Source organism: Maylandia zebra, linkage group LG18, assembly GCF_041146795.1.
Source record: "Maylandia zebra isolate NMK-2024a linkage group LG18, Mzebra_GT3a, whole genome shotgun sequence".
NCBI classification, from domain to species: Eukaryota; Metazoa; Chordata; class Actinopteri; order Cichliformes; family Cichlidae; genus Maylandia; species Maylandia zebra.
In genome coordinates, this window is record NC_135184.1 from 10,735,353 (window position 1) to 10,745,948 (window position 10,596).

Genomic DNA, 10,596 nt, shown 5'->3' on the forward strand with positions numbered 1-10,596 from the left:
GATGATCATTTAACAGCTTTCATCATGTCCCAGCAGTTGTTAATAATGACATTAGACTGAGTAACAGATGCTGATGCAAAGGCAATGTCTCAACATGAGCTGTAATCAGTCTGCGCATTACTACTGCTTATGCAGCTGTTGGTATGTCGAGTAGTAGAATTGAGAAAACAGCTGGTAAAAATTTTTTAAGACTCTTCTCCTGTCCTCACCAGGTTGGACGCCTCTGCATGAAGCCTGTAATCTTGGTTACTATGATGTGGCCAAGGTCTTGATAGCAGCAGGTGCAGAGGTGAATACACAGGGTCTGGATGACGACACACCACTTCATGATGCTTCCAGCAGCGGGCACAAAGATGTAAGAGCTTTGAGTTAGTCTGTAACTGAAGGTCTTAAAAGTATATTGCACTTAAAAATTTTGATTAAGGACTCTGCACAGGTCTGATGTGTGAAATTGTTACAGAATGTAAGAAGGACATTGTCTCAGTGCACTTACAAAATTTGATTAAACATTTCTGAGAATCAAAACAAAAATACACAAATTGATTTAAATTTGGCTTATCACCAAACTCGGACAGCTTCCAAGCGACTGCTACTTTTAGGTCGCTCAGCAGAAGACCTGTTTTGTCTTCCTGCACTGCCTCTAAGATACATGGTGCATCTCCTTCAGCTTTTCAAGACGGTGACCTTTCAACTTTGTGGAATTTGTGGATTTGGCAGGGAGACATATTTGGCAAGTAGGGAGGTTGGTGAGCCAAGATTATGTCAACATAGCCAGAAAAACGTACGTGTTCATAATGCACTCTGTGCCGGCACAGGATGGCACGCATCACAGTTCAGGTCGTTTGTGCTGAATATTTTCCTTAGACGTCTCAGGATGTTAGATGAACTCGAGCGAGGTGTCAGTGTCACCTTGGGGGATAAATTTACAGTGAATAACAATCTTGCGAATGTTGACAAGCATGCTCCTGTTCGCACTCCTGTTCGCTCAGGAAACTGTGGACTCTGTAACTGAAACCTGCAAAAAACTTTTATCATAGCTGGACACCCCCCCCCCCCACCCCCCCACCCCCCCACCACATGAAAGCAGAGTCAGTCTGACAGATAGAAGTTGGCTGCTTCAAGTTTTGAGGGCTGCGGTGAAATCGTAGACCACACATGCAAGCGATCAGAATCTAGCCTAAAAACGAGCAAGCTAAAAATAGCAGCAGCACTGAAAACTGACCCAAGAGGATGACTTTAAAAGGGAGATCAGCCAAATTTTTATCTGGTGTGCTTGTATGTATTCATGAGCCAATTCTTTTTTTGATCGCACCTCTAATATAAAGGTTGCACAAGTCCATCCTTAATGCAGGAATAGTCAGAGTGCTGTTACATTTATATGTGGACATTGCATACATGTTTGGGGGTTTTTTGTTTTTGTTTTTTGGCTGTCTTTAAATGTTAAGTCAAATATTTATTTCTGTTGCATCAACTTGCAGAATGTAGTATTTTATGATAATGATAAGAAGACGGCCACTCTTAGGTCATCAGCCAGTAAATTTGTTTTTAAGTTGTTCGAGTTTAAAAATGATCAAAATGCATCAGATTGCGTTAAAGTGCATTTTGTTACAATTTTAAATGCCTTGGTAAAATGTTATATTTTACCTTTAAAAAAAATCTAAGGCATGTCTGTCTGTCTAGGATTTCTCAGTGTAATTGTTGTGTTTTCTGTAGATTGTGAAACTTCTGCTTCGTCACGGTGGTAACGCTTTCCAAGCCAACAAGCGCGGCGAGCGCCCGGTGGATGTGGCCGACTCTCAGGAGCTGGAACAGCTATTAAAGGGAGAAGGAGCCGTGTCGGACCATGATGACAGCTCTTCAGGTGATTGTCCCTCCTGTGTAATATTTATGTTTTGTTTTTTTACTCCCCTGTCATCGACATCCAGTAATGTGTCCACTGTAAATGAAGCTTAAGTCTACTGTACTCCACAGAATCTGAAGACCCGCCATCTGTCAATCCATCCAGTGTCGATGACAACATGGAAGACTCTGATACTGAAAAGGACTCTGCCACGAAAGCATCGTCTTCCATGCCAGGGATGGATGAGTACGAATTTAAGGACGAGGAAGAGGAGGACAATCTCGGTAAAGCCCTGAATGACAGACACATCCTCAGGAGGGAGCTACGACAGCCGGAGAAGGAGGACAAAGACAGGAATCACGTTGCAGTAAAGCAAAGCAACAAGGGGGATTCCTCATCAAAGTCCAAGAAGCAGAAGACGTCTCGTGTCCACTGCAGCTCGGATACGTCCAGCGACGAAACGGAGAGCCTCTCAGAGAAGAGAAGCTCCCCCACCTGCTCTCATAGCTCGGAGAACGTCAAGCCGGACACGAGGTCGAAAAAGGACAATACCGAGCAAAAGGACAAAGGTAAAGTTAAGAGGAAGAGCAAGAGCCAGAATAAAAACAAGGAAAACCAAGAAGATGGGAAAGAAAACAGTAAAACGCTAGTCCTCTCTCTGGCAACAGTGTCTGAAAGCACAGAGAAGGGCCGGGAGGAAGACTCTTTCAAGATGTCTTTCAGTCCCAAAGATGACTCATCCGTCCACCTCTTCCACTTGTCAGCCATCAAATCTCCTAAACTGAACCACAGCCTGACAGATAAACAGACACCACTCAAACAGGAAAATGCGAAGATGTGCGTTTCCATCACTGACAGCTCGTGTCCAGTGGACGGTGTCAAATACAACCACTACACAGACGCAGACTACTGCATTGAAGGCTCCAGCACGAAGGGGTGTAAGCACAAGGAAAAGAGCAAACATCAACAGAAAGACTCCAGTGTGGACGGCGACGACGGCCACTCGAGCCCCTACAAAGACGGCAGCATAGGAAACAGCATAGACAGCGAGGGTGCCTTACGGAAGACTGATTTAGACGGAAAAGTCGTGAAGAAGCATAAATTTAAACACAAGGAGAAAGACAAACACCGCAGGGAATATGAGGCAGAGCGGAGCCGCCAAAGGCAAAAGGAGGCCAGGAAAGACAGCCACAGGAATTTGGAATTTGACAGAGAGTTCTGGAAAGAAAATTTTTTCAAAAGTGATGAGACAGATGAACCTCTGCCAGTAAAAAAGGAAAGTGAAGACAGCAGCTCGCTTCAGAAGACTGCTGATTCCTCTCCTGTGAAAGATGAGCGAAACCCAAAGGAGAAGCACTCCGGCAGCAAGGAAAAGAGGCCAAGAGAGGAGCGAGAAAAAGACAAGAGCGTGAAAAAAGAGCGGAAGGAGGCGGCAGGAAGAGAAGAGAAGGTGAAGGATTCAAAGCTCAGCGAGCATGACGAAAAGGTGGACTGCCACGGCTCAGGGCGGATTCCTGAGGAGTCGCTGCAGAGCAACAGCATGAAAGAAGAGACAGAGGAGAAACCCATAAGTGGGATCACAGCTGATCAAGAACAGCTGGAGCCTGCAGAAAAAGGCTCACGCGAGAAAACTGACAAGAGGCTCCCAGGAAAGGAAAAGGACTCAGACAAAATGGAGAAAAGGCATCTTGACAAGGAAAAAAAGGTCAAAACAGAGCACTCTGACAAAACCGAACCACAGAACTCAGTGGATCGTTGGAAGGAAAAGGAGCGAGCGGGATCCATCTCTTCCGTTTCGCCTGGAGAGAAAAGCTACAAAGAAAACGAGAAGCTGAAATCTTTAACCACAACAAAAAAGCATGAAGACAGCAGGAAAAGTAAAGATAAGTTCGACAAACGGTCTGATAAGGAGAGGCAGGACAGAGACTATAATGCCGGGGATCACAGAGAAAAGGATCGCACAAGCTCTGATAGGAAAGGAAAACCTCTGGAGAAGACCACGGATCACAGTAAATCTGATCGCGCCAAAGAAAAGGACTTTGACAGGAAAAGAAGAGATAAAATAAAAGATGGAACGCTGTCCTCGACCTCCAATCTGAAATTACTTTTAGAGGAGAAGAAAAGCCATCTCTCTGAGAGCGGCAAGTCCTTATCTACAAAATCAAAGGAGGAAGCAGTGAGAACGCCGGAGAAGGATCGCGATAGGCGAGACCGTGACAAAGACTCGGATAGACACAAGGATAAAGAGCGACACAAAGACCGCTCTCAGCAGGCCAAAATCAGCAAGGCCAAATCCAGTGAGACGGAGGCAGACAAGGCCAAATTGAAAGCCCCGCCAGCAATACGAGACGCCAAACCAAAAGAAAAGAGACTTGTGAACGATGACCTGATGCAGACCAGCTTTGAGCGCATGCTCAGCATGAAGGACCAAGAGATTGAGCTGTGGCATCGGAAGCACCTAGAAAAACTCAAACAGAAAGAGCGGGAAAGGCTTAAACAGCGGCCTGTGGCAGATCCGGGGAAGTCCAAGCCTAAAGACAGAACAAAAACAGAACCATGTTTGAGTAAGGAGCTAACACGCTCAAAAAGCTCTGATACATCTGATGTCCACAGCAGAGATAAATCCCTGAAGGACGGCACTAGCCCCAGAACGGTGTCACTTGATGGGAAGAGTCTGCCCTCTATCAGCGCAAAGGTCATATCAGCCGTGGAAAACTGTCTGACGAGATCACCCCGTCCTGAGAATGACCGTTGTGGCATCATTTCCAGGTCTGTTTCTTTAGTCTCTGTTGCCAGCTCGGAGGATTCATGCCAGGCAACGACATTAACTCCCAGAAATGCCGAATACGATTCTGATGTAAACATGGAAGCCTCAGACTCCCAGCCTGCATTTCTCCAGTCTTCCCTCGTCATTCAAGCTACAAGGTCGCCGTCTGTTCACGATAAAGACTGCAACAGTCTTCCAGATGTTTCACAAGGTAATCGAGTGATGTCCGGCAGGCATGAATCTCCTTACCTCAGGGCTATTCTGGATGAGGATGCCAACTCATCAACTGAAGGCAAAGCTGTTGAAAATCTGCCAAAATCCAACCTGACTGCGATCCCAGGAGAGGAGCCGAGAATGAAGGAGGCCTCAGAAACCACAGAGAGCCTGAGTACACAACAAAATTCAAATTCAGTTACCGATTCAGTCACAGAGAGGGAAGGAAGCACTGCTGGATGCTCGACAACGCAACTGTTAAATAAAGATCTTCCCAGTAAAAGCGTGACTCTTCCACAGTCCAGCAGCTCACAGTGCAGTAGTTCTCAAAGTGGGTCGGAGGAGCCGAAACCTCTTCCTCTATCTGAGCCTCCTGCTGTCCAAGACATCCAGTGTCAGATGGAGACTTCACAGGCAGAATGTGTTACTAAAGAATCTGATCAGCCGTCAGTACCTACAGCTTCTCAAGCTGCTGAGCTGTCAGCACTCACAAACACAAAGCTCTTCCAGCATAGAGAACCACTCCCGTCTTCTGGTATTGAGAATCAGCAGCAGGCCGAGTTAGTTACCACGGAGGTTTCTGACCAAAAAGACACACTCGTGGAGACCGCTCACGGAACAGAACCAGAAAATATGGAAACGGATGCAGAAAACTTGACAACAGAAGCGGCGGGGAGTCCCATACCGTCCACCAGCTCGCACATTCCCACCTCTGCTGCCAGAGAATCCTCAACGGGTTTCAGCAGATCCGATGAGTGCAGGCCTTCTCAAGAGGATGCAGATGCAAGTGGCCAAGACTGCAAGAAATCACAGCCTTCCAGCGACATCTCAGGCCCATGTCTCGATGCTCTTACAGAAAAGGAAAGCGTGTCCTGTTCGAGCCCTGAACACAAGACTGAAGGGACAGCAGATGTACCACAAAGCTCGCACAACAGCGGTGGTGGTGCTGCTGTCTCTGCTGCAACTGAGAGTTCATCCGTTGAAGGCAGCCTGAGTACAGACTGCTCACCTGAATCCAAAGCAGAGGCCTCCTCGGAGCCCATGGAGGTCACGCCTGCCGAGGAGAAACCAGAGTCGTCCTCAGCTCTAGAAGAGCAGAGCCAAAGCGCTGTCCAGTCAGCGGATCCAACAGACGTCAGCAGCAGCGCCTCAGGGAGTTCCTCTCCGCAATCCGGAGACCGGGAGTCCGACTCCTCAGGGGCGAAACTCAAGATTCGCGTAGCAGACGAGGAAATGGACATTCACGTGCCCCATCCACGCAAGAGGAAGATGCCGAAGGTGTCGCTCTCCCAGCCGTGCTCCACCACTCAACAAGAGAGGGAACAGCAGTCGCTAGCGGCTATCGTTGACTCTGTAAAGCTGGAGGAGATCGAACCTTACCAGTCGGACAGAGCTAACCCATACTACGAGTTCCTGCACATCCGCAAGAAGATCGAGGAGAAGCGTAAAGTGCTGTGCAGCGTCGCCCCGCAGCCGCCGCAGTATTATGACGAATATGTGACCTTTAATGGCTCATACCTCCTAGACGGGAACCCACTCAGCAAACTCTGTATACCAACTGTGAGTCATCATTGTTATTATTGATTTGATTTGATTTTTTAGACAAAACTGCAGCAGGGATGATGTGCATACTCTTTTATGATTCAAAACGAAGCTAGTGACCATTTGACCTTTAGTGCAAAGAACGGAGCACAATGATGGTTTGATCTCATTATGTTGGCTTCATAACATGATCCATAACTGCAGTTGAATATAAATTTACACTAATCAGGCGGCTCTAATTGATATATTTCTGGGAAGAAAAATCATTTGCTCTCCCTTTCACTGCATGTCAACGTTAACATTAAATTTGTGTCACATCCTCTATCCCCGTTTTTGGCGGTCGTGTTAATCCGGCACGTTGCACCGCTGCAGCTGTGTTGAAGACAGGGGGGTCAGTCATAGATTATACAGGGGGAGGTTATACATTTTGAAGAGATGAGACTTTGTTGGAAAGATATTGAAAAGAGAATTAAATCTCATCAGTGAAACAGAAGAGTGACAAAAAGAAGTCTAGTAGTCAGATGAGCTAATGCCAAGGCGAGCCATCCATCCGTCCACAACACAATCATTTATGTTTTCACCCAAACTGTGAGCACGCTATTGATGTCTTGCTGTTAACTGCTCATTTATTAAGGCTCAGAGCCTTAAGCATTTCATCCCCATGTTTACCAGGACAGCTGATGCTCAGTTTTCTGCATAGACGCACTGCATCACTGCTACACACCAGTACTAAACTTTAAATGATAATATTTTCTCATCTCTCAGATGTCAAACTGCAGTCCTGACCAAGTTTGTAAAAATCTTTCTCCTTTTTTAAACGGTTCGTTTGGACAGATAACTCCTCCTCCGTCATTACCTGAGCAGCTCAAAGAGATGTTCAAACAGCAGGAGGTGGTCCGCATGAAACTACGACTGCAGCACAGCATTGAAAGGGTACGTAGTTCTGCTGTTGGAGCTTCGCATTGTTAAATGTCGTCTGTGTTATGCCTGCAGTTATATTAACCATGACTGTGTTTGGTGCTGTGCTACATGTGCTTTCTTAAAAAGATTTGAGTTTCACGCTAACACACAAACGTTGGATTTATGACACTGACTGGATTTCTTTTTTCCTTCTTTAAGGAAAAGCTGATTGTTTCAAACGAGCAGGAGGTCTTACGAGTCCATTACCGGGCAGCAAGAACACTAGCCAATCAGACTCTGCCTTTCAGTGCCTGCACCGTTTTATTGGATGCGGAAGTGTACAACATGCCGCAGGATGTCCAGGTAATTAACACAAGGACATCCATGGGTTTATGTTTTACAGTCCAGTGTTTTTAGTGTATTTTGGGGAGAATTTGAGAGTTTATCATTTGTTTGTCTCATAGAGTGATGATGGCAAAACATCAGTAAGGGACCGATTCAACGCCAGGCAGTTCATGTCGTGGTTACAAGATGTCGACGACAAGTTTGACAAACTAAAGGTGAGCAATGAATCTGAAATTATAAGGAAATGGTCAGAAATATCATTGCAGGAGATTTTTATGCTATTCCAAAAAATGTAGAAAGAGTTGTTTGCTTGTTTTAGATGGTCTTATTGTCTCATATGTGAATGCTTTTAATCTTTCAGTGATTGTATCCTGCTAGTTGTTGCTTTTTACATCTAAGATGCAGATCTCTGCCTTTCATGCATCTGAGATTTATCTTGTGACATCTTGGCGTCCGTGCTCAGGAAGCCAAGAGGCAGCCAGGAAACTAAGAGAAGGGTTAGGGGTAGCCAGAGAGCAGCGACTTCCAAGTTTAAAGCAAGGGGGATGTTTATAAGTTAATTAATTGCATATGGCTATTCTCTGGAAGGAATGAAAAATAAATGTGCTAAAAGGAACCACCAACTACACTTCCTGACCATTTTATTAGGTAAACCTAACTAGCACTGCATTGGAGCCCCAGAACTGCTTTAATTTTTCATGGCACAGATTTAATAAGGTGCCTGAAACATTGCTGAGATTTTAACCCATGTTGACATGATAGCATGACACAGTTGCTGAACATCCATGATGCTCACGGTCCACCATATCCCAAAGGTGCTCTTCTGGATTGAGATCTGGTGACTGGGGAGGTCATCAGAGTACAGTGAACTCATTGTCAATTTATTTTATTTTTTATTTTATTTTATTTTATTTTTGAGGTTTGTAATATGGCACAAATACGTGGTCATTTGAGTTACTGTTGCCTTCCTATCGGCTCGACGTGGTCTGGCCATTCTCTTCTGACATCAGCAACCCTCAAGGTGTTTGTGTGGTTAAATGTCTGCAGATGGGCAGTTTCTGAAATACTTGTGAATCAACAACCATGCCACAATAACGTCAATCGTCTCACTTCTTCCCCATTCTGATGCTCAGTTTGAACTCCAGCATCTGACCATGTCCGCGTACATAAGTGCACTGAGTTTCTGCCATGTGATTGGTTAACAAGTAGTTGAACAGGTGTACCTGATGAAGCACCCAGGGAAAGTTTCTCTGGTGTCGAGCGATGGTACAGTCCAGTTTTTTGTTTTGAATTCAGCGTGGCGGAGAGCGTTTTTGGGTTTAGCAGCAGGGTGGAGAAAAACGTTTCACTTCTTGGTTGCCTTTGTTTTTTCTTCCTACCCTCTCCTCCACCAGTTCTTTCTTGGAGACGGACGCTCTTGGTCTAAATGAGAACAGCTGTTGGATGAAGTCACGACCTCTTTTTCTTCCCTCCACAGACGTGTCTTCTGATGAGGCAGCAGCACGAGGCAGCAGCTCTGAACGCAGTGCAGCGCTTGGAGTGGCAGCTCAAGCTGCAGGAGCTGGACCCGGCCACCTACAAGTCCACCAGCATCTTTGAGATCCCCGAGTTCTACATCCCGCTCGTGGAGGTCAACGACGACTTTGACCTGACCCCGATATGAGCTGTAGGACAGACGCGCTTTGCCACAGCGGAAGCTAAATTGCTGACACGAGCGGGCAGCCTGCACAATCGGGGAACAGGAAAGGAAAAGATGTGAAGCACTTATAATGAGGCAGTGATAAGAAAGAGCACTTAAAAAAAGAGACCATTTTAATTCCAGAGCTCTTAGAGTCCAAAACAGGCCTCCCGCCCACGAGGACGGGGAAGGAAGACCGTCCAGGCAACAGACGTAGCCGGGGAGCCGAGACGAGAAGCAGGGCCAGGCGGTGCAGCGAGAGGAGGCGCCGTGTGGACAACAACACCTCATCAAGCAGGGTCACACAAGTGAAAGATTTCAATTGTTTTCAAACTGAGTGTTCATACATTGTGTACAGACTGTGCTCTTAATTTTTTTTAACTTATTTTATACATAAATTGTGCATTTGTAAATAGCCATGTAATTATTGTTTTAAACTTGTAAAACAACAACAAAATGATAGATATTTTGATTGTAAACTTGTTCTGTCTGATGTTTTAATGGACCAAAGTTCTTTTTCCCCCCCCTTTTTCCCCGCTTTTTTTTGATATTGAGTGTCCTCTTTGTTTGTGATGTTGTCGTTGGCTTAAAATCTTAAGCATGTGTTGGCTTCAGTTGCTTCTTTTTTTTTTTTCTGTTTTGTTTTTGCTGTTTCTTCCTTCCTCATCTGGACATCCACGCCACAGCTGGTGTTCTTTGACTTTGGCAATTAAATGCTGTGCATGCGTTGCATTGTTTGTACTTTTTCCCTAAAGAGCTGTACTGTGGACTTAATTGTGAGGTTTACTGAAGTGTTCAGACTTTTTTTTTTTTCTTGTTTTTCTTTTTCCCCTTTTTTGCGCCATTGTGTTATGTCCTTATTGTGGCCTCACTCCTCATGTTGTTCATTGTGTCTTGTGCACATTAAAGTCTGTTGTGGCTTCCAAGGAAACAAAAAACAACAAAAAAAAAAATCATACTTTTACAGTTTCATTGTGAGATCACAACAAATCCTATTTTTTCAGCATAATGCCTTTTGAACGATAGTTCTAAAAAAGTCTATTTTAATATTTACTTGTTACATGACTTGTAGATATTTGTAATATATAATTGAATAAATTTTATTTGTTGTGAAATTAAATTTTTTGTTGGTGTGATTCTTGGTAAAAACCTATTTTTCATAGTACAGCCACCTCAGCTGAACACTATTTAGTGGTAGTACTATGTTTAGCCAGTAGATGTCACTGTAAGCAGCGCTGCACCTCCAGCTGTGACTTTATTATTTTTCCTGTTGAAAAACAGATGCAGTAAAATAAAAAATAGCCCCTCGAT

General features: G+C 44.9%; 1 protein-coding gene across 2 annotated transcripts in view; it reads left to right on the forward strand.

Moving 5' to 3' along the window:
- Positions 1-10,405, forward strand: part of ankrd12 (ankyrin repeat domain 12) — a 40,310-nt gene extending 29,905 nt beyond the window's left edge. For both annotated transcript variants that reach the window (XM_004555265.4, XM_004555266.5), the window contains 7 exons: positions 213-355; positions 1,714-1,861; positions 1,972-6,380; positions 7,197-7,295; positions 7,482-7,625; positions 7,727-7,822; positions 9,085-10,405. In XM_004555265.4, the coding sequence (XP_004555322.3) occupies positions 213-355; positions 1,714-1,861; positions 1,972-6,380; positions 7,197-7,295; positions 7,482-7,625; positions 7,727-7,822; positions 9,085-9,270 (5,225 nt within the window). In that variant the 3' untranslated portion in view covers positions 9,271-10,405. The remainder of the gene's footprint in view (positions 1-212; positions 356-1,713; positions 1,862-1,971; positions 6,381-7,196; positions 7,296-7,481; positions 7,626-7,726; positions 7,823-9,084) is intronic.
- Positions 10,406-10,596: the final 191 nt, after the last annotated feature.